The sequence below is a fragment of the Cygnus olor genome, chromosome 29, assembly GCF_009769625.2.
Source record: "Cygnus olor isolate bCygOlo1 chromosome 29, bCygOlo1.pri.v2, whole genome shotgun sequence".
NCBI lineage: Eukaryota > Metazoa > Chordata > Aves > Anseriformes > Anatidae > Cygnus > Cygnus olor.
In genome coordinates this window covers 1,658,313-1,680,820 of record NC_049197.1, presented here as the reverse complement: position 1 = coordinate 1,680,820, position 22,508 = coordinate 1,658,313, and the positions used below count along the sequence as shown (strand labels likewise).

Genomic DNA, 22,508 nt, shown 5'->3' with positions numbered 1-22,508 from the left:
CCCCCACACCTCCCCCGAGTGGCCTCCGCTCCCCGTTACCACCTGGGGAAACTGAGGCACGGGGGGGGGGGGAATCCGTGCTGGAATGGAGCAGGAGCATCACAACACACCCCCCCCCCCTTCACTTGTAGATAAACTGGGGGGGGGGGGGGGGGGTCTCTGCTGCCTGTGGAGCATCTTGGGGGCGGGCGAGGTTTGCAGCCCCCCGAGGGGCGCTGGCCCTCCCGGCGAGGCCCCCGGGGGCTTATTTTTGGCCGAGGGCGCCCACTGCACCGCGGCAGCGGGTAACACTCGGGCTTTGTCCGCCCTGGCCTTCCGGGAGGCTCCGGGGCAGCGCGGAGGCTGGGGAGGTCGAGGAGGCTGGAGAGGACGGGGGGAGGCTGGGGAGTATGGGGGAGGCTGGGGAGGTTGGGAGGCTGGGGAGAATGGAGAGAAAGGGGAGGCCGGGGAGGACAGGGAGGTCGGGGAGGCTGGGGAGGACATGGGGAGGCTGGAGAGGACATGGGGAGGCTGGGGAGGCTGCGGGAGGCTGGGGAGAAAGGGGAGGCTGGGGAAAATGGAGAGAAAGCGTAGGCTGTGGAGGACAGGGAAGGCTGGGGAGAAAGGGGAGGCTGGGGAGGACAGGGATGTCGGGAGGCCGGAGAGGACGGGAAAAAGGGGAGGTCAGGGAGGAGGAGGGGGAGGTCGGGAGGCCGGGGAGGCCAGCTGCGGCCCCAGCTGTGCCCCGCAGCTGTGGAGCAAGGCAGGGCCCACCCGCGGCCACCCGACCCCCCAGCACCACCACCGGCCTTCCCCCGCTGCCTCCCTCCCCGGTCCTCGCCCTCCCCAGCTCCAGCCCCCCCGGTCCGGACCCTCCCCACCCCACAGAACAGGGGCGAGCACCCACCGCCCATCCCCACCCCGCACAGACCCCGGGACACCCCCCCATCCCCGTGCACGTCGCCCAGGCCCTGCGGGACGGAGCCTTCGGGGTGCTCCCCATTCCCCCCCCCCACTTCGCACCCCAATATCTGCACACCCCCCCCCAGCCCCACACGTTTATTTCATGGGGCACTGGTGGAAATGAGCTGGGGACCCCCCCCCTTATAGGGGACGCCCTTATTGGGGACCCCTTTGTTGGAGACCCCCTTACTGGGGACCCCCATGGTGGGGACCCCCTTGTTGGGGACCCCCTTTCGGCAGCCTGGGGCTGCTCATGGAGCCCCCCCGGTCTCTTTTAAGCCCCGGGGCCGGCCCCAGCATCACCTGACTGCGCCCAGCACCCTCCCCATGCCGGGGGGGGGGCAAGGGGTGGGGGGGCCCCCCCGATGTCCCCATCCGGACCCTCCTGGGGTGCAGACGTGGCGGGGGGGGTGCAGAGCCCCCCTCTTTTGGAGCTCGAAGTGAGCTGGGAAATGTCCCCCGTCCCCCCCCCCCCCCCTGCAGAGCCCCCACTGTGGTCCCCCGCCGCTGCTTTGGGGTGCAGGGACCCCCCCCCCAACATCCTGAACCCCTTTCCTAGTTGGGGGGGGGGGGGGGCACATTTGCAAGGCTGGGGGGGGGGGCTGGAGGGGGTCACGTTGGGTCCTGTCCCTCCTGATTTATTTTTTTTGGGGGGGGGGGGTCTACTGTGCCCAGTTCTAAGATCCCCAGGATAGGACGGGGGCTACAAGCCCCCAGCCCCCCCCCCCCCCCCGGGATGGGGGAGCTCTTGGCTCCCCAGGACCCCCAAGATGGTTTGGGACTGGGGGGGGCATCTCAGCCCCCTGGGCCCCCCAGACAGGCTGGGATGGGGGGGGGGATCTCAACTCCCCTGGATGGGACATTTGGGGGGGGGGGGGATCTCAGCCCCATGGGACGTTCTGAATGGGATGGGATGGGAATTGGGGGGGGGGGGGGGGGGTCAGCTCTGCAGGACCGCCAGGATGGGATGGGGGGGTTCAGCCCACTGGGACCACTAGGATGGGATTGGGGGGGGTGTATCTCGGCCCCCTGAGAGTCCCAGGATGGGATGCAATGGGGGGAGGGGGGGGCGTCTGAACTCCCCGGGACCTCCAGGATGGGATGGGGGGGGGGGGGGCTCATCCTCCTGGCCCCCGCAGGATGGGATGTGATGGGGGGGGGATCTGAACTCTCCAGCCCCCCCAGGATGGGATGGGGGGGGGTCTGAACTCCCTGGGACCCTCGGGATGGGTTGGACTGCGGGGTGGGGGGGGAGTTTGAACTCCCTGGGACCCCCAAGATGGGATGGGGGAGTCTCAACTCCCCAGCCCCCCCCCCTCCAGGATGGAATGGGGGGGGGAGTCCGAACTCCCTGGGACCCTCAGGATGGGCTTGGCTGGGGGGGGTCTGAACTCCCCAGGACCCCCAGGATGGGATGTGGGGGGGGTCTGAACTCCCTGGGACCCTCAGGATGGGTTTGGCTGGGGGGGGGGGGTTGAACTCCCTGGGACCCCCAGGATGGAATGGGGGTGTCTGAACTCCTCAGCCCCCCCCTAGGACGGGATGTGCGGGGGCCTGAACTCCCCGGGCCCCCCAGGATGGGATGGGGGGGGGGGGGGGTCTGAACTCCCCGGGACCCCCAGGGATGGGATCCGGAGGGGGGGGGGGGGGGGGGGGATCTCAGCCCCCCCCCCCTCACCCCACCACAACCCCAGCAGCCTTAACCGGGGCTCAGACCAAAGCCGGGGGGGTGTGCAGCGGTGTGGGGGGGGGCCCCCCCCCAAGCCCCCCCCTTTACCCCCACCCCCACCCCCCCCCTCCTCCCTCCCTCCCTCCCTCCCTGGCCGCCGGTGCCGTCCCGGAGGAGGGCCGGGGGGGCCGGTCCCGGCTCGGGTTACAGGGCCCGGGGGGCCTCGCCGGGACATATACGCGGCGGCGGGGCGGTGCGGGCACTGCTCGGCCCGACGCACGGTGAGGGGCGCCGCCGCCTCGCCATGCCCGGCCGCCGCCCGCTCCGCCTCGCCGCCCTCCTCCTCCTCCTCCTCCTCCTCGTCGGGCTCGTCGCCGCTCAGGACCGCGACCTCCGTGAGTAGCGGAGTCCCCGGGACGGCGAGGGGGGGGGGGGGGTGGTGGAAAGGGGTGCCCCCCCCCCCCCCGCTTTCCCCCCCCCCCCATCCCCATCCCCCCCGGAATCTCGATTTGGGTCGGGGGGTGCGGGAAGGGATGAGTGGGGTTTGGGGGGGGGGGGGTGGTTGAGTGGGGTGGAGGGGGACTGGGTAGGATGGGGGGGACAAGGTGGGATAGAGGGGGACAGCGTGGGATGGGGGGGACAGTGTGGGATAGAGGGGGATAGGGTAGGATGGGGGGGACAGTGTGGGATGGGGGGGCTGAGTGGGATCGGGAGGACAGTGTGGGATTGGGGGGACAGGGTAGGATTGGGGGGATAGTGTGGGATAGAGAGGGACAGTGTGGGATGGGGGGGACAGTATGGGATAGAGGGGGACGGTAGGATTGGGGGGACAGGGTAGGATGGGGGGGAAAGTGTGGGATAGAGGGGGACAGTGTGGGATGGGGGGTACTGAGTGGGATGGGGAGGACAGTGTGGGATAGAGGGGGACTGAGTGGGATGGGGGGGGACAAGGTAGGATAGAAGGGGACAGGGTGGGATGGGGGGGAAAGGGTGAGGATAGCGGGGGGGGACAGCGTGGGACACGAGGGGACAGCGTGGCAGGGAGCAGGGCGGCGTGGGACACACGGGGGGGCGGCGTGGGACAGAGGGGGGAGTGTGAGGTTGGGGGGGCATGGCGTGGGGTGGAGGGAAAAGTGTGAGGATAGTGGGGGGGGGTGGACATGGGGGGACAGACCAGGATATGGGGGGGCAGTGAGGGATAGAGGGGAAAGTGTGATGTTTGGGGGGGGGACACAGGGGGACAGCCTAGGATAAGGGGGGACAGCATGGGATGAGGCAGGGGGGGAACAGCATGAGATAGAGGGGAAAGTGTGAGGATGGCGGGGGGGGACACTGGGGGACAGAGCAAGGAGAGTGGGGGACAGCGTGGGACAGATGGGGAAAGTGTGAGGTTGGGGGGGGGGGCATGGAGGGACAGCCCAGGATAAAGCAGAGGGCAGCGTGGGGCAGATGGGGAAGGTGTGAGGACAGTGGGGGGGGGCAGCATGGGACATTAAGGGACAGTTTGGGACAGAAGGGAAAAGCGTGAGGATTTTCGGGGGGGACAGCAGGGGACATTGCAGGACACTGGGGGACAGAAGGGGAGTGTTTGAGGACAGTGGGGGGGCAGCTTGGGACAGAGGGGGACAGCCTGGGACACTGGGGGACAGCACAAGGAGAGTCGGGGACAGCGTGGGGATGGGGGGGGGGCATAGCCTGGATCAGAGGGGGACGACGTGGGACAAAGGGGGAAAGTCCGAGGGTAGGGGTGGGGGCAGCCTGGGACACCAGGGGGTGGCGTAAGGACAGGAGGAGGTGGCATGGGACAGCGGGGGTCGGTCTGGGAGAGTGGGGGGACAGCCTGGGGGGGGGGACAGCATTGGGACCATGGGGTGGGTACAGGTGGGACCCGCGGGTGCCTGGGGACACCCCTTGGGTAACGGGGAACAGCCCAGGGACATGGGGGGCAGCCTGGGGACAGAGGGGGGCAACTTGGGGACAGCAGGGTCCCGCTGGGGACATGGGGTCCCGTTGGGGACACAGGGTCCTGTTGGGGACGTGGGGGTTCACCATGGGACACTGGGGACCCTGGGGCCGCCAGGGCACCTCGTGGGGCCACCAGGGCATTTTCCAAGGTCCCTGGGGCCACCAGGGCACACCCCAGGGATACCGGGGCACCTCCTGGGGTACTTCTTGGGGACCCTTGGTGCAGCCTGGGGACCCTGGAGCACCCCCTGGCCACCCTGGGGTACCTTTTAGGGGCGCTGGGGTACGTTCTGGAGACCCTGGGGTGCAGCCTGGGGACAAGGGGGCACCTCCCGGGGACACGGGGACACCTGGGGACCTTGGGGCACCTCCTGGCCACCCTGGGTACCCCCTGGGGACCCTGGGGTTCCTCCTGAATATCCTGGGGCACCTCCTGGGGACCCTGGGGCGCCTCTTGGGAACCCTGGGTGCAGCCCGGGGACCCTGGGGCACCTTCTGGGGACCCTAGGGTGCCTCTTGGGGACCCTGGGTGCAGCCTGGGGACCCTCGGGTGCCTCTTGGGGACCCTGGGGCACCCCTGGGGACTCCGGGATGTCTTTTGGGGACCCTGAGGTGCCTCTTGGGGACCCATGGGCGCCTCTTGGGGACATCCGGGTGCCACCCGGGCTCCCTGGGAACACCGGGGGCTGTCCCCATGTCCCACCGAGAGGGACAAGGGTCCGCGAGGGGACACGGGGACACCGAGTGCCATCAGGGTTGGGGTGGTGGCGGTGGTGGTGGGGTTCCCCGCTTCCCCGCGCCAGGCTGGCACCCCCCCCCCCCACCTCGCTGTGCCGCCGCCTCGCTGCTTGGGGAGCCTTCATCCTCCTCCTCCTCGGAGGGGCAGGATGGGGCGGGGGGGGGGGTGGGGTGGGGGTGCGCATCGTGCCGGCATTTCCTTAACCCACAAATCATTCCGGGCTGCGGGGAGGGGGGAAGGGGGGGTCCCCGTGCCACCACGGTGCGGGGGGTGATGCCGTGCCCTCTCCCCCCCCCCACCCCCAAACCCCCCCCCCCCCCCCCCCCCCCATGCCCCCTCCCGTACCCCCCCCCCCCGGCCCGCCGCAGCGGAGGCCGGCGGCGGCTGCGTGCAGGACGGGCAGAGCTACAGCGACAAGGACGTGTGGAAGCCGGAGCCGTGCCGGATCTGCGTGTGCGACACGGGGACCGTGCTGTGCGACGAGATCATCTGCGAGGAGCTGCGGGACTGCCCCAGCCCCGAGATCCCCTTCGGAGAGTGCTGCCCCATCTGCCCCGCCGAGCCGCCCGCCGCCACCGCCCGTAATTTATTTATTCCCCTTCGCCCGATAAATAAATAAATTACCCGGCACGGCGCCGGCAGCCCTGGGGACGCGCGGCGGGGAAAAGGCAACTTGGTCCCGGCCCCTCCGAGCCGCCCCGGGGTGGAAAAATGCCCGATCATGAAAAAAAATGACCCCTCTGGGGCCTTTGTTTGCCCCTTTTTAGCCCTTTATTTGCCCCTTTTTGGCCTTCATTTGCCCCTTTTTAGCCCTTTATTTGTCCCTTTTTAGCCCTTTATTTGCCCCTTTTTGGCCTTCATTTGCCCCTTTTTAGCCCTTTATTTGCCCCTTTTTGGCCTTCATATGCCCCTTTTTAGCCCTTTATTTGCCCCTTTTTGGCCTTCATTTGCCCATTTTTAGCCCTTTATTTGCCCCTTTTTGGCCTTCATTTGCCCCTTTTTAGCCCTTTATTTGCCCCTTTTTGGCCTTCATTTGCCCCTTTTTGACCTTTATTTGCCCCTTTTTGGCCTTCATTTGCCCCTTTTTAGCCCTTTATTTGCCCCTTTTTGGCCTTCATTTGCCCCTTTTTAGCCCTTTATTTGCCCCTTTTTGGCCTTCATTTGCCCCTTTTTAGCCCTTTATTTGCCACTTTTTGGCCTTCATTTGCCCCTTTTTGACCTTTATTTGCCCCTTTCGGTTCTTTTTCTTGCCCCTTTTGGGCCTTTTTGGCCTTCATTTGCCCCTTTTTAGCCCTTTATTTGCCCCTTTTTGGCCTTCATTTGCCCCTTTTTAGCCCTTTATTTGCCCCTTTTTGGCCTTCATTTGCCCCTTTTTAGCCCTTTATTTGCCACTTTTTGGCCTTCATTTGCCCCTTTTTGACCTTTATTTGCCCCTTTCGGTTCTTTTTCTTGCCCCTTTTGGGCCTTTTTGGCCCTTATTTGCCCCTTTTTGGCCTTTTTTTTTGCCCCTTTTGGGCCTTTATTTGCCACTTTTGGGCCTTTATTTGCCCGTTTTGGGCCTTTTCCTTGCCCCTTTAGAGCCTTTTTGTCCCCCTTTTTTTTGTCTTTTTTTGCCCCCTTTTGCCTCTCTCCCGTTTTTCCTTTCCTCCCCCATCAATTTTGCCCCATTTCAGCCTTTTTTCCCCCTTTTAGCCTTTTCTTTGCTCCCTTTTGCCTTTTCTTTGCCCACTTTTTGCCCCTTTTCCCTCTTTTCTCCTGTTTTTCTCTTTTTCCCCTTTTTCCCTCTTTTGCCCTCTTTTTTCCCGTTTTTTGCCCCCTTTTCACCTGTTTGCCCCTCTTCATCCTTCTTTGGCCGTTTTCATCCTTCTTTGCCCCTTTTTGCCCTTTTTGCCCCCTTTTTACCTCTTTTTACCTCTTTTTTTTTTCTTAATATGCACTTTTCTTTTTTTCCTTTTTGACCTTTTTGGCCTTTTTGCACCTGTTTTGCCTTTTTTTCCCACTCTTTTATGCCTTTTTTTCCCCTTTTCCCCCCCTTTTTGGCCCCATTTTTGGCACCTTCCCCCCTCCTTTAGGCCTTTTTTCACCCCTTTTTGCCCATTTTCCACCTGGGGTTTTTGTTAAGCCCCACTCCAAACGTGTCCCCAGGGGAGGTCGCGGCCCCTGACCCCGGGGCTGGGATTTGGGATTTTTTTTCCCTTGTTTAATTTGGGTTTGGCCGCGACCGCAGCCCACGGGGGGGTGGGAACGAAATGAAACGAAAATGACAATATTGTGGCTGCCCCAAATCGCTAATTATTCACCCAAAACCACATTTCCACCCTGGGTACCACGGAAGGGCGATGGGCCCATATCCCTGAGCACCCCCAAGCCCCGCTGCCCCCCCCCCCCCGGCACCCCCGAACCCCAAAGTTGCCTTTTTTAACCCTTTCCTGCCCCCCCAGCCTTAGGGGGAGGTGAAGGGTTGAGCACCCCCCCACTTCCCAAAAACGTGTGGCCCCGCTTCCGCGTGCTTCGCCGCCCCGCTTCGGGGGAGCCCCCCCCAATTCCGGTGCCCCCCGGTTTGGCCACGCAGCCCCCCCGCAGCATCACCCCTCCCCCAGCTGCGGATGGATTCACTCACCCCCCCTCCCCAAAAAAACCCTCCCTGCTCTAATTTCTCTTTTTTTTTTTGCCTTTCCAACAGGACAACCTGGCCCCAAGGTGAGGCTGGGTTCCCCCCCCCCCGGTACTTCCAGCATAATCCCAATTTCCAGGGATTTTCACCCAAAATGAGTTGGGGGGGGGAAAGGAGGGAGGGCATCCACATGGGGCTCCAGGTTTGTCACCTCCTGGGGGTGGTTGTCACCTCCTGGGGGGGCTTCGTCACCTCCTGGGGGGGTCCATGACAGCGTGGGGAGGGGGGCAGAAATTTGGGGGGGGGGAGGGACTCAATGGTTGCACCCCCCCCGTCTCACCCCCTGCTTTGCCTTGTAGGGACAGAAAGGTGAACCCGGCGATATCAAAGATGTAAGTGCTGGCGTTTTGGGGGGAAATCCCCCAAAATGGGGGGGACTCTGTCATTGGGGGGGGGGGTTGGGGTCCCCACGTGCACCCCTCTCACCCCACCCTTTTCTCCCCCCCCCCCCCCCCCCCGCAGGTTGTAGGACCCCGAGGGCCTCCGGGACCGCAGGTGGGAACGCGTTTCTCCGGGCGCATTGCTGGAATATTTGTGGGAGGGGGGCGGGAATGGGGGGGGGGGGGCATACGTTGGGGGGGGGTGCGGGGGCGAACTGACCCCCCCCCACCTCTGCAGGGCCCCGCAGGCGAGCAGGGACAGCGAGGGGACCGCGGCGAGAAAGGGGAGAAGGTGAGAGCACACCCCCAAAACCTAGGGGGGGGGGGAAATCCCCCCCACACTTGCACCCATGGGTGCTGCAGAGAAGCCCCGTGCGCATTTTGGGGTGCCAAGGGGCTTCCTGTGTCCGTCCCCCCCCCCCTCAGGGTGCTCCCGGCCCCCGCGGCAGAGATGGAGAACCTGGGACCCCCGGCAACCCCGGCCCCCCCGGCCCCCCCGGACCTCCCGGCCCCCCCGGCCTCGGTGGGGTGAGTATGTCGGGGCTGGGGATTTTGGGGTGAAAGGGGCCGTTTTTGGGGCAGGCGGCGTTGCTCAGCCCCCCCCCCCCCCGTTTGCAGAACTTCGCGGCTCAGATGGCGGGCGGCTTCGACGAGAAGGCTGGCGGCGCGCAGATGGGCGTCATGCAGGGACCCATGGTAAGACACCCCCCCCCCCAAAAAAAAAAAACAACGAACAGCCCCCCCAATAAAAAAAAAGCAAACGGGGTGGCCCAAAAAACAGGGGGCCCCTCAAAAAAACACCTCCCCCGCACACCCCTGGGGGTCTCACCCCTGCAGACCCCATTGCGGGACCCCGCAGCTTCACCGGGGGGACTGCCCCCATTTTTTTTGGGGGGGGGGGGCACCCCCTGCTTTGGCAGGAGGGTGTGATGATGGTGACGGCCAAATCGCCCCCCCCCCCGCCCCCCCTGACACCGGTGCTTGTGCCTCTCCTCACAGGGACCCATGGGACCCCGCGGCCCCCCCGGCCCCACCGGCGCTCCCGTAAGTACCCGCGCCCCCCCCCCCCCCATGGCTGGGGAGGGGGGGCTCTGGGTGGGTGCTCCACCGCCCCCCCCTGATGCCACCCTCTGCACCCCCCCCCCCCAGGGTCCCCAAGGATTTCAAGGCAACCCCGGCGAGCCTGGCGAACCCGGCGCTGCTGTGAGTGTCCCCCCCCCCGCACCCCCTCGTCCCCCGCCTTGGGGACGTGCCAGCCCCCCCCCCCCGACCCCCCGTGCTCACCCCTTGCCTCTCTGTCCCTTGTAGGGTCCGATGGGTCCCCGGGGACCTCCGGGACCGCCTGGGAAACCCGGTGACGACGTGAGTCCCCCGCCGCCGGCGGTGCTGAGCACGGGCAGCTCGGTGCAACCGGTGGCCCCCCCCCGCCCCCCCCCACCGTTTTTTTTTTTTTTTTTTTTTAATTAAAATCCCATTTCCCTGCAGGGCGAGACAGGCAAACCCGGCAAATCCGGCGAACGTGGCCCCCCCGGCCCCCAGGTAAGGCAGCACCGGGATGGATCCGGGCTCAGCACCCCCCCCCCCCTTTTTTTATGCCCCCCCCCCCCCCCTCCTGGTTTGCTCCCAACCCTCCTTCTCCCCACAGGGTGCTCGCGGCTTCCCCGGGACCCCCGGTCTCCCCGGAGTGAAAGGCCACCGGGTGAGTGCCCCCACCCCCCACCATGGCACCCCGGGTGCCCCCCACTGTTTGTGTCCCTTTGGGTGACCCCCCCCTCAACCTTCTTTGCCCCCCCCCCCCCCCCCCCCCGTCTCCCTCCCCCCCAGGGTTACCCCGGCTTGGACGGTGCCAAAGGCGAGGCAGGAGCTCCCGGAGCCAGGTGAGCGCAGGGCGACCACCCCCACGGCCTCGGGGTGTGCGCCCCCCCCCCCCCCCTTGCCCTCCCCCCCCCAGGGCTCATTTTCTCCCCCCATCCCGCAGGGTGAATCCGGCTCCCCCGGCGAGAACGGCTCCCCCGGCCCCATGGTGAGTGTTCGGGCTGGGAAATGGGGAAATTGAGGCACGGGGGAGGTGGAGGGGGGGGTTGTGTGTGCCCCCCCCCCCCCCCCCCCCAAACCTGACCTGACGCCGTGTGTCCCCCCCCAGGGTCCCCGCGGGCTGCCAGGAGAGCGAGGACGTCCCGGCCCCTCCGGCGCTGCGGTGAGTGCGAGGCCCCCCGGTGCCCCCCCCCCACCCCGGCGGCAGGGGGCTGCAGGGGGGGCAGGGTGCCCCGAGCCCCCCCCGTGACTCCCCCTGCCATCTCCCCCCAGGGTGCTCGCGGCAACGACGGTCTCCCCGGCCCCGCTGGACCCCCCGTAAGTACAGGGCTGCTTTGACCCCCCCCCGCCGGACCCCACATCGCCCTGGGGCAGATAGCGGGGTCCCCCGGGAGCCCCCCCAGCTAGGGGCAGCCCCCCCCACGCTTTTCTCTCCCCCAGGGACCCGTTGGCCCAGCCGGAGCCCCCGGCTTCCCCGGCGCCCCCGGCTCAAAGGTAAGGGGTGAGCAGAGGGGGATGCGGGGAGGGAAGGGGAGGGGGAAACTGAGGCACGGCCGCCCCAAATCCCCCCGTCTCACCCCCGTCTCCCCCCATCTCCCCCCCATCCCCCCCTGTCCCCCCCCCCCCGTCTTCTCTCCCTGCAGGGTGAAGCAGGTCCCACCGGCGCACGAGGTCCCGAGGGTGCCCAAGGTCCCCGCGGCGAATCCGGCACCCCCGGCTCCCCCGGCCCCGCCGGCGCCCCCGTAAGTGCCATCGCTCTCGGCGTCACCCCCGGGGGGACGTGGCCCCCCTTGGTGGCTTGTCCCCCATGCGCCCCCCCCCCCCCCCCCCCCGGCCTGGGAGCCGTGGGGCTGGGGACGCGATCGGCTGAGCGAGGTGGGGGGGGGGTCCTCTGCTCGAGGTGGGGAAACTGAGGCACGGGCACGAGGCGCTCACTGCTCCCTTCTTGTAGGGTAACCCAGGCACCGACGGCATCCCCGGCGCCAAGGGCTCGGCGGTGAGTGGGGACTGGGACGGGGACGGGGTGGGGGGGACACGTGGGGACGGTGGGGTCACCGGGACGCGGGGGGACAGGGGGATGTGGGAGGATGCTGGGGGGGCGCTGGGGGATGTGGGGACACTGGGGGATGTGGGGACGCTGGGGGGGATTATGGGGGGTGTGGAGATGCATGTGGGGTGCTGGGGGACATGGGGGTGCTGGGGGGCATTGGGACACTGGGGGGCATGGGGGCGCTGGGGGGCATGGGGGCGCTGGGGGGTGCGGGATGCTGGGGGGCATCGGGACACTGGGGGATGTGGGATGGGTGTTGTGGGGTCCTGGGGGGCACGGTGGGGGGGGACACGAGATGCTGGGGGCTGCGCTGGCGGATGCAGGGGACGCAGGACACGGGGACGCGGGGGCGCACGGGACCGTGCCGTGCCCCCCAACCCTCAACGGCCACCGGCTGCCCGCAGGGTGCCCCGGGCATCGCGGGCGCTCCAGGCTTCCCCGGCCCCCGCGGCCCCCCCGGACCCCAAGGTGCCACCGGCCCGCTGGGACCCAAGGGACAGACGGTAAGAGCCCCCCCGGAGCCCCCCGAGAGGGAGCGTGGCCATGGCCCCGCCCACTGCCAGATGGCCCCGCCCACTCTGCCCCAGGCTCCTCCTCCTCTGCCATGGGGTCTGCCCCCATTCTGGGCCCGCTTGTGGGTGCTCCCCGACCCCCCCCCCTAGCCACCCTCGGGTCAACCTCAGGGGACCTGTTTGTGGTCCCCAGAGGGGTGGGACGGGGCTGGGGACGGGGATGGGGATGGGGACGGGGTTGGGATGGGGTTGGGATGGGGTTGGGATGGGGATGGAAACCAGGATGGAAATGGGGAGGGGGCGGGAATGGGATGGGGATGGGGACGGGGTTGGGATGGGGTTGGGATGGGATGGGGATGGGGGTGGTTATAGGGACAAGGTAAGAGGATGAGCATGGGGTGGAGGAAAGGGATGGGGACAGGGATGACAATAGGGACAGGGATGACAATGGGGACAGGCACAGGGATGAGGACGAGGGGTTGAGGTTGGGGTCAGGAATGAAGAATGGGGGACAGGAAAGGGGATGGGGACAAGGGTGGAGATGGGGATGGGGACAGGGATGGGGTGGGGGACAGGGATGACGATGGGGACAGGAAAGGGGATGGGGACAGGGATGGAGATGGGGATTAAGAAGGGAACAGGCGTGGGCTGGGGACAGAGATGGGGATGGGGACAGGACTCAGGCCATGGGGACAGGGGACACAGATAAGGGTGGGCACAGGAAAAGGGATGGGGACAGGGATGCAGGTGGGGATGGGGTGGGGGACAGAGGTGGGGTGGGGACAAAGATGCAGATGGGGATGAAGATGGAGCCAGGGACAGGGAAGGGGACAGGAAAGGGGATGGGGACAAGGATGCCGATGAAGGTGGGGACAGGGATGGGGACAGGAATGCAGATTGGGGTGGGAATGGGGTCAGGGATGGGGTGGGGACAGGGATGAAGATGGGGATGCAGATGGGGACAGGGACAGGGATGGGGTGGGGACAGGGACTCAGGTAGGGACAGGGACAGGGATGGGGACTCAGGGACAGGGATCCAGGTGGGGACAGGGACAGGGACAGGGATGGGGGCAGGAGAGGGGATGGAGAGAGGGACGAGGACAAGGACGGGGACGGGAACTCCGATGGGAACGAAGCCGGGGACGGGGACGGCCGCGGGGACGCTGAGACCCCCGTCGCCCACCGCCCTCTCGCTCCCCAGGGAGAACCCGGCATCGCGGGCTTCAAAGGCGAGCAAGGACCGAAGGGCGAGACGGTGAGTCTGGGGGGGGGGGACAACACATCCAGCCCCCGCCACGCCGGGGACCCCGCTGCGGCGTGCCACCCGGCCGCGGGTCCGCAGCTCGGCTAACGAGCCTCTTCCCCTAACGAGGCCCCTCGAGGGGCAGCGTCCCCCCTCCCGTGGGGGGGGGGTGGGGGGAACAATAGGCGCTGTGTTACGCCGCGCCGCGGCCCCCCCCCTCGTCCCCGGGGGCCGGGGACATTCCCCCGTCGCTTCATTAACCAGCCTCAATGCGCGGGGCCGGATCCCCGCCGCGGGGCCGCTGAGCCCCGGCGCCATCGTGACACGCGGCACGGCGAGGGGCTCCCGCCCGGACCCCCGGGGTCAGGTGTTTGGGGGGGGGGGGGTGGTCTACGGGCCGTTCCCCCGCCCCCCCCCTCCCCTTCCCGTCCTGGATTGCTGCTTTTTGACCCGTTTTCCTCCTCTTCCTCAGGGCCCCGCAGGACCCCAAGGTGCCCCCGGGCCGGCTGGTGAGGAAGGCAAGAGAGGAGCCCGTGGGGAACCCGGTGCTGCCGGCCCTGTGGGCCCCCCCGGAGAGAGGGTGCGTGCCCCCCCCTCGGCGAGGTGCTGCCCCCCCACCCCCAAAAAACCCTCACCTTAATTTCGCTCCTCTTCCTCCTCCATAGGGTGCTCCTGGCAATCGCGGCTTCCCCGGGCAAGACGGGCTGGCTGGACCCAAGGTGGGACATCGGGGTTAGGGGGGGGGGTCCTGGGGGTGGAGACCACCCCCTGCACCCCCAAACCTCACGCCTGTGTTCCCCCTCCCCCTCCTGCCCCACACAGGGTGCTCCGGGTGAACGCGGCCCTGCTGGCCTCGCTGGTCCCAAGGGTGCCACCGGTGACCCTGGGCGTCCCGGAGAGGCTGGGCTGCCTGGAGCAAGGGTAAGAGGTGGGGGGGCCGCATCCTGCACCCCCCGTGGGGTGGGGGCAGCTGGGGGGGGGAATGGGCAGGGGCTGCTCGTGGTGTCTGGGTGGGACTCGGATGGGGCAGAGCCACGAGGGGACGGTGGTGGGGGCTGCTGGGGTCAGCAAGGAGGCTCCTGGGGGAGGGTTCGGGAGCTTTGGGGTTGGTTACAGGGAATTTGGGGTTGGTTAAGGGGCATTTGGGTTGGTTAAGGGCATTTGGGGTTGGTTACAGGGAATTTGGGGTTGGTTAAGGGGCATTTGGGCTGGTTAAGGGGCATTTGGGTTGGTTAAGGAGCATTTGGGCTGGTCAAAGGGCATTTGTGCTGGTTAAGGGGCATTTGGGTTGGGTAAAGGGCATTTGGGTTAGCTAAAGTGCATTTGGGTTTGTCGAAGTGCATTTTGGGTTGGTCAAAGTCCATTTGGGTTGATTAAGGGGCATTTGGGGTTGGTTAGAGAGCATTTGGGGTTGGTTAAGAAGCATTTGGGGATGGTTCAGGAGCTTTTGGACTGGTTAAAGAGTATTTGGGGTTGGTTAGAGTGCATTTGGGGTTGGTTCACAGGAGCATTTGGGGTTATCCAAGGTTCTTTTTGGCATTAAGGTGCTCGGTGGGGTTGGTTCAGTTCCTGTTGGGATGCCCTTTGGCATTAGCTGAGATGCGTCTGGGGTTAGTAAAGATGCTGCGGGGTTAGTAAAGATGCTCTTTGGGGTTGGTTTAGATGCTGTTTAGGGCTGGTTAAGATGCACCTCGGGGCTAGTTAAGGTGCATTTGGGGTTAAGGTGCTCTTTGGTGCTAATTAAGGTGCTCTTTGGGGTGAGGTGGGGTGCGTTTGGGATTAGTTAAGATGCTCTTTGGGCTTAGCAAAGAGGCTCCTGGGCTCTTTGGGGTTTGCCACGATGCTCTTTGGGGCTACTTAAGACACTTGGGGCTTAGCTAAGAAGCATTTGGGGTCACCAAAGATGCTCTCTGGGGGGTCCACAGGGTCTCACCGGCCGCCCAGGCGATGCTGGACCTCAAGGCAAAGTCGGCCCGACCGTAAGTGATGCTCCACGGGGCGGGGGTCTCGAGGGGGTGGATGCCGTGATCCCACACTGACGTCCCCCTCCCCGCAGGGTGCTCCCGGCGAGGACGGCCGCCCCGGCCCCCCCGGCCCGCAGGGTGCTCGCGGGCAGCCCGGCGTGATGGGTTTCCCCGGTCCCAAAGGCGCTAATGTAAGTTTGGGGCATTTTCTGCCCCCAAAAAAGGGGCCATGAAGGTCAAGGCTGGGTGCACGCCCGTCACCGCCGCCCCTCTCCTCCCTTTAGGGTGAGCCTGGAAAAGCCGGCGAGAAAGGACTGCCCGGTGCCCCGGGGCTGCGGGTGAGTTCATTCTGCTGTGCTGCCCCCCCCCCCAGAACCTCACCTGGGGGCTTCTTCATCCGAAACAGCTTCTGCCCCTGGGGGGGGAAACTGAGGCACGGGACGGAGCTGAGCTGGGGGGGTTTTCCTCCGCAGGGTCTTCCTGGCAAGGACGGTGAGACAGGAGCTGCCGGCCCCCCGGACCTGCCGTGAGTGTCACCAGCGTCTTCATTTGGGGACAAAACCTGGCTGAAACATGGGGCTGGGGGTCGTAGCCCCCCCTCCCCAGATCTGGGCACCCCCCGCGTGCTGGGGATCTGGGGCGGGCGAGACCCCTGGTGTCGGGGTGCGGGGATTTTGCCCCACGCTTCACCATGATTTCGGTTTTCCCCAAAATTTTGGGGTGGGTGAAGGGCTGCGAAGTCCCCCCCTGCTGGAATCCCGGGGGTGTTTCGGGGCCGTCACCACCGTCCTTCCCTAGGGTCCCGCTGGCGAGAGAGGAGAGCAAGGAGCCCCCGGTCCCTCCGGCTTCCAGGTGAGTGGGGGCACACGGGGGGGCTCAGGGTGCTGGGGTCGGGGTGATGCTCGTGGGCACCCCTCCTAACACCGCTACTTGCCCCCCCAGGGGCTGCCCGGGCCACCAGGTCCCCCAGGGGAGAGCGGCAAACCCGGAGATCAGGTGAGGCCCCCTCCCTCCCTCCTCCCCATCGCCCCCCGGCTGCACATGGGGGCTCAGTGCCCCCTGACCCCCCCAGTGCTGACCCCCGACTCTTCCCCCATCCCCGCAGGGCGTTCCCGGAGAAGCCGGTGCCCCCGGTCTCGTTGGTCCCAGAGTAAGTATCGCTCCTGGATTGGGGACAGGACGCCTCTCCCTGTCACATGGCGGGGGGTTGGGGGGCTCGGTGGGGAACGGGCAGAGTCTGTCCTCCCTCACCCAAGGCTCCTCCAGTCCCGGTGGCTCAGCCTCCACCGCAGCTCATCCCCAGTCCTCCCAGTACACCCCAGTACCCTCCAGGACGGATGCTCTGCCCTCCTGACGTCCTTGCCAAGGACGCCGCAACCCTCACCGTGGCCTCGTGGCCTCTTTCTAACGCTGTCCCCCCCCCCCACGCCAGGGCGAACGCGGCTTCCCCGGTGAGCGTGGCTCCCCCGGCGCACAAGGGCTGCAAGGTCCCCGCGGGCTCCCCGGCACGCCGGGCACCGACGGACCCAAGGTGGGTGACGAGGGGACCCGCTGGGAGCTGGCTCGGTGCCACCACAGATCCGTGACGCCGTGAGCACCCTGATGACCCCACCTCTGCTCCGCTGTAGGGTGCAACCGGCCCGGCCGGCCCCAACGGCGCCCAGGGTCCCCCAGGGCTGCAGGGAATGCCCGGTGAGAGAGGAGCAGCTGGCATCGCCGGCCCCAAGGGTGACCGGGTAGGTGACACGTCCTGTGGGTGTCCCCAGGGGTGTCGGCTCTCAGCTCGGCTCATGGCACCTCTGTCTCGCCCCGCAGGGAGACGTCGGCGAGAAGGGTCCCGAGGGAGCTCCAGGAAAGGACGGCGCACGCGTAAGCGGGATGGGGACATGGCGGGAGCGGCCGGCCAAGGATGCGGGTAGGGGCCACATCCTCATTTCTCTCTCTCCTGTAGGGTCTGACAGGTCCCATCGGTCCCCCCGGCCCCGCTGGCCCCAACGGCGAGAAGGTGAGAGCCCGGGCAGCCCCACGGCTACACCGAGACGCCCCACAGTGCTCCCCATGGAGATGCCACCAACGCCCCCACCTCTCCATCCTCTCTTTTCCAGGGTGAATCCGGCCCCCCCGGTCCATCTGGTGCTGCCGGTGCCCGCGGTGCCCCCGTAAGTGCGACACCCGCAGCCCCCGGGGCGCTGGCGGTGATGCCGCTGGCCGCGCTCCCCCCGTTCCCACTGTTAACCCCGGCATCTGTCCCAAATAGGGCGAGCGTGGCGAGCCCGGTGCCCCCGGTCCTGCTGGATTTGCCGGCCCCCCGGTGAGTATTTAGCCCTGTCACCCCCCCCGGCACGTATCCAGCATCCTCTCCCTGCTCACGGCGGCCGCTTTCCCCCCGACGCAGGGCGCCGACGGACAACCCGGTGCCAAAGGCGAGCAAGGAGAGCCCGGGCAGAAGGGTGACGCCGGCGCTCCCGGTCCCCAAGGTCCCTCGGGCGCACCCGGCCCCCAGGTGGGTACAGCCCCCAAATGGGGTCAGACCCTACGCCACGAAATTTGGGGCATAGCCTCGATACAGCCCCGCTGCAGGCATGCAGCCCCCAGGCGCGTTTCCAACCCGCTTTTCTCTCCTTCCCAGGGTCCCACTGGTGTAACTGGTCCCAAAGGAGCCCGCGGTGCTCAGGGTCCCCCCGTGAGTATCGGGGGGGTGGGCTGCGGGCTGGGGAAGGGGCAGCCACGGGACGTCACGTCTCAGCCACGTTTCTCCTCTCCTTCCCCAGGGAGCCACAGGATTCCCCGGAGCCGCCGGCCGTGTGGGACCACCCGGCCCTAATGTGAGTCGGGGGGTGTCCGGGATCGCCCCCATGCAGGGTTTGGTGCCGCCTGCTCCGTGCCAGGCGGAGGGGACGGCGCATCCCCGCGTGGGCAGCTGGGTCTCCGGGTCCCCAGGCTGCTCTTGGCCGTTCATCAGCCCATAGAGAAAGGATTTTTCTAAGGGTTTTCAGGCCCGGGAGCAGAGCCAGACCCCGAGCAGCATCGGGATGTGGGTGATGAAGGTGGAAAAGCCTCCTCTGTTTGCACCAACCTTGTTTTCCTCCCCCACAGGGTAACCCAGGCCCCCCCGGCCCTCCTGGCTCTGCTGGCAAAGACGGTCCCAAGGGTGCTCGTGGCGATGCCGGTCCCCCGGGCCGTGCCGGCGACCCTGGGCTCCAAGGCCCTGCTGGCCCCCCTGGCGAGAAAGGCGAACCCGGAGAGGACGGCCCTGCGGTGAGGTTTTTGGGGGGGGGACACCTCTGTCCGTGCTCACCCGGCTGCACAGTGCTGTCCCACCGGGTCTGATCCCCCCCTCCTCTGCCTCCCCGCAGGGTCCCGACGGCCCCCCCGGCCCCCAAGGCTTGGCAGGACAGCGCGGCATCGTCGGTCTTCCCGGACAGCGTGGTGAGAGAGGCTTCCCCGGGCTGCCAGGGCCATCGGTGAGTCTGTCCCCGCTGCGGTCCCGAGCTCAGCACCGCAAATTTGGGTGCTGTGAATCCACACTGGGGGCTGAAACGCGGGGGCTGCAGCACCCCGGAGCACGTCTCGGGGCCACCAGCCCCTTGGTGCTGCCCGAGCACCCTGGGGACAGCCGTGTCCGGGTGCTGTGTGGGGTTGTGCAGAGCCGGCTTCTCCCCACCAGGAGCCGCTGGTGCAAGCCCTGCAGCCGGGACGGGGAAATACCCGGGGCTTGGTGGATGCAGAGGGGTCTGGGAGCCTCAAAATAAAGCGGTCGGTGGGCGAAAGGCTGCGCTGGGGTCTCTCCTGTTCACGCGCTTTTTTCCCCTCGTTCAGGGCGAACCTGGGAAGCAAGGAGCACCCGGCTCTGCAGGCGACCGAGGCCCCCCCGGCCCCGTGGGTCCCCCCGGCCTGACAGGACCTGCTGGCGAGCCTGGGCGCGAGGTAGGCGAAAAACCCCGGGGAAGCGGATCGGTGCCTCCAGCCACGCCGTGATGCCGGCTGCACCGGGCATCACCATGAGCCCCGGGCGTAACTCAGCTCCTAGAGCTCTCTGGCACCTTTCCACCAGCATTTTTTGCCTCGAAAGGCGACTTTGCACACATCCTGCGCCATCCCAGGGTCATAATTTCTCCTCTTCTCCTCCCAGGGCAACCCCGGTGCTGACGGACCCCCAGGCAGAGACGGCGCAGCCGGCGTGAAGGTGAGTTTGCTGCGGGCTCCCCCCTGGTGCTCTCTCTCCGGGCACCAAAAAGCTGCAAAGCTTCGCACGGATCTGACCACCCCGCTGTCTGCACGCAGGGCGATCGCGGCGAGACCGGCCCCGTGGGTGCCCCCGGTGCTCCCGGTGCCCCCGGCGCTCCCGGCCCCGTTGGTCCCACCGGCAAACAAGGAGACAGAGGCGAGACGGTGAGTGCCAGGGCTCGTTGGGTTTAAGGTCTCGGTACGGGAGCCAGCAGCCACCCCGAGCACAGATTAGGAAGCAAATGACAGCAGTTCCCTGGGAGCAATTAGCTGCTCGGAGTAATTGGGAGAGCCAGGCGGCGCTGTTAGCGGCTGCTGCTGATTCAGCGGTGCCTCGAGAGCTGTTTGAGTCTCGGAGCATCTTCCCGAGCATCTTCCCGAGGAGCCATCGGTGCCCAGAGCCCCCTCAGAGCAAGCCTGGGGAGCCGTAAGCAGGCAAAATCTGCCAGGGCGTTTGTTTGTGAGGCTGCTTACGTGCTCCGATGCTCCGGCTGAGCGTATTTAAAGCTGTTGTTAAGCCCCACTAAGACAGCTGCTGATTTTCACTGTCACAGATTCCAGCAGGGCTGGGAACAGGAGTGTGGCATGTGGGGCTGGTTCAGATGCCCCCCCAAACCCCGTCCTCCCGGCCCCGAGGCTGTGGGTGTTTCGGGGTGCTGGCACCTTTTGGCACGACCCTCGTCCCGGCTCCTTTTGACTCCCTCTTTTCTCCCCGCAGGGTGCACAAGGGCCCATGGGTCCCTCCGGTCCTGCTGGCGCTCGAGGCATGCCGGTGAGTGGTGCTGAGCCCACTGGCACGTCCCACGTGTGACACGCGGGGTCCTGGGTGCCTTGGGCAGGGGTCTACCATCCCAAGCCTGACGCGGCCCCTTCCCCGCTCCCAGGGTCCCCAAGGGCCTCGCGGTGACAAGGGTGAGACTGGAGAGGCTGGAGAGAGAGGGCTGAAGGGCCACCGCGGCTTCACCGGACTGCAGGGTCTGCCCGGACCCCCCGTAAGTTGTTTTTGGGATCTCAGCGCTGAGCCCCGCTGCAGGATGCGGCTCCTTCGGGGTCTCTGAGGCCACTGACGGACCCCCGAGCACGCGCGAAGGCTTTGCTGGGGCTGAGCCTGCTTGGCCCTGGGGGTGCAACCGCCCACCCTCACTTCCTCCGCAGGGTCCTTCTGGAGACCAAGGCGCTGCTGGTCCTGCTGGTCCCTCCGGTCCCAGAGTAAGTCCTGACGGTGGCACTTGGGGTGGCGAGAGGCCAAGGAGCTCCCAATGCCCGCCCCCGGGCACCTCCAGCCACGAGCCCCCACCGGGAGCTAACGGCTCCCCACCACCTCCCCTGCCCTGAGGTCCTGCACCGACCTGACCCCCCGAATTTGGGGCTCTCTCCTAGGGTCCCCCCGGCCCCGTCGGCCCCTCCGGCAAAGACGGCTCCAACGGCATGCCCGGCCCCATCGGCCCCCCCGGCCCCCGCGGACGGAGCGGCGAACCTGGTCCTGCGGTGAGATCCGGCACCGGGAGGCAGGGCACGGGCTCCGGCTGGCGGAGCAGCCCATCAGGATCGCATCTTCTTGCTCCCGTAGGGTCCTCCTGGAAACCCAGGGCCCCCCGGCCCCCCTGGCCCCCCGGGCACCGGTATTGACATGTCAGCTTTCGCCGGCCTGGGTCAGACGGAGAAGGGCCCCGACCCCATCCGCTACATGCGGGCGGACGAGGCCGCCGGTGGCCTGCGGCAGCACGACGTCGAGGTGGACGCCACCCTCAAGTCCCTCAACAACCAGATCGAGAGCATCCGCAGCCCCGAGGGCTCCAAGAAGAACCCGGCCAGGACCTGCCGCGACATCAAGCTCTGCCACCCCGACTGGAAGAGCGGTAAGAGCCGCTGCCGCCGCCACGGCCTCCCCTCTCCCTGCCTTCCTCCCCAGCCTCTGGCACCCAAGAGCAGCCCCGGGGCTCCTCGCTCCGACCCCCCCGAGCCCCCTTAGCGAGCCGTTTGTGCCCCCCCCTCCCCGCTGCAGGAGACTACTGGATCGACCCGAACCAGGGCTGCACCCTGGACGCCATCAAGGTTTTCTGCAACATGGAGACGGGCGAGACCTGCGTCTACCCGACCCCCAGCAGCATCCCCAGGAAGAACTGGTGGACCAGCAAGACCAAAGACAAGAAGCACGTCTGGTTTGCGGAGACCATCAACGGCGGCTTCCACGTACGTGGGCGTCTGTTTGGGGGGTTAATTCCACGTGGGACGCCTTCCTTGGGGTTGTCTTGGTGGATGTGATGGGAAGCAGATGGATTAGGGCTGTTAGAGAACGGAGCAGCTGGTTTAGGACAGGCTTGAAAGCGTGGAGTTGGGTCGGTTTAGCTCTGCAAGTCAAAGTTTTGTTGTGTTTTTTTTTGGCAAAGATTTTGCAGCCATCTGGGAGGATAAAACTCGGCGGTCCCCTCCCAGGGGTGGCTGGAAATAACCTGCCGTGATGATGCCCACGGGCTTTAACCTCTCTTGCCTCTTCCCCACAGTTCAGCTACGGCGATGAGAGCCTGTCTCCCACCACCGCCAGCATCCAGCTGACCTTCCTCCGCCTGCTGTCCACCGAGGGCTCCCAGAACGTCACCTACCACTGCAAGAACAGCATCGCCTACATGGACGAGGAGACGGGCAACCTGAAGAAAGCCCTCCTCATCCAGGGCTCCAACGACGTGGAGATCAGAGCCGAGGGCAACAGCAGGTTCACCTACAGCGTCCTGGAGGATGGCTGCACGGTAAGGCGGCGGGGACGGAGCCGGGGGGTTGTGGTCGGGCCCCTGAGGCTGCCTGGTGGTTCGGATGGCTCCGGCGCACCTGACGGCATCCCTGCCTCTCGTTCTCTCCGCAGAAACACACTGGCAAATGGGGCAAGACAGTCATCGAGTACCGGTCGCAGAAGACCTCGCGCCTGCCCATTGTAGATATTGCACCTATGGACATTGGTGGCGCCGAGCAGGAGTTTGGCGTGGATATTGGCCCCGTCTGCTTCTTGTAAAAAGGATTGTTTTATTTGTGTGTTTGTTCGTTGGTTGTTTTGGTTTGTTTTTTTTTTGTTGTTTTTTTTTTTTTAAAAAAGAAATCCAGCCCAATACCGTA

The 22,508-nt window shown here is 66.4% G+C and overlaps 1 protein-coding gene across 1 annotated transcript; it reads left to right on the top strand.

Annotated features, from left to right (window-relative positions):
• The first annotated feature begins 2,807 nt into the window (after positions 1–2,807).
• Positions 2,808–22,474, top strand: COL2A1 (collagen type II alpha 1 chain). The gene is given in 54 exon segments (XM_040539417.1): positions 2,808–3,006; positions 5,684–5,896; positions 7,999–8,015; positions 8,289–8,321; positions 8,452–8,484; positions 8,608–8,661; positions 8,796–8,897; positions 8,988–9,065; positions 9,369–9,413; positions 9,519–9,572; positions 9,678–9,731; positions 9,855–9,908; positions 10,015–10,068; positions 10,194–10,245; positions 10,346–10,392; positions 10,513–10,566; positions 10,677–10,721; positions 10,845–10,898; positions 11,048–11,146; positions 11,356–11,400; positions 11,859–11,957; positions 13,168–13,221; positions 13,682–13,789; positions 13,875–13,928; positions 14,032–14,130; positions 15,135–15,188; positions 15,266–15,364; positions 15,458–15,511; positions 15,647–15,703; positions 15,972–16,025; positions 16,116–16,169; positions 16,279–16,323; positions 16,606–16,704; positions 16,802–16,909; positions 16,989–17,042; positions 17,125–17,178; positions 17,279–17,332; positions 17,431–17,484; positions 17,569–17,676; positions 17,803–17,856; positions 17,945–17,998; positions 18,270–18,431; positions 18,530–18,637; positions 18,993–19,100; positions 19,306–19,359; positions 19,458–19,565; positions 20,119–20,172; positions 20,285–20,392; positions 20,556–20,609; positions 20,781–20,888; positions 20,971–21,259; positions 21,406–21,593; positions 21,905–22,147; positions 22,261–22,474. Coding segments are annotated over 54 exon segments (4,479 nt in total). The 5' UTR covers positions 2,808–2,915; the 3' UTR covers positions 22,408–22,474.
• Positions 22,475–22,508: the final 34 nt, after the last annotated feature.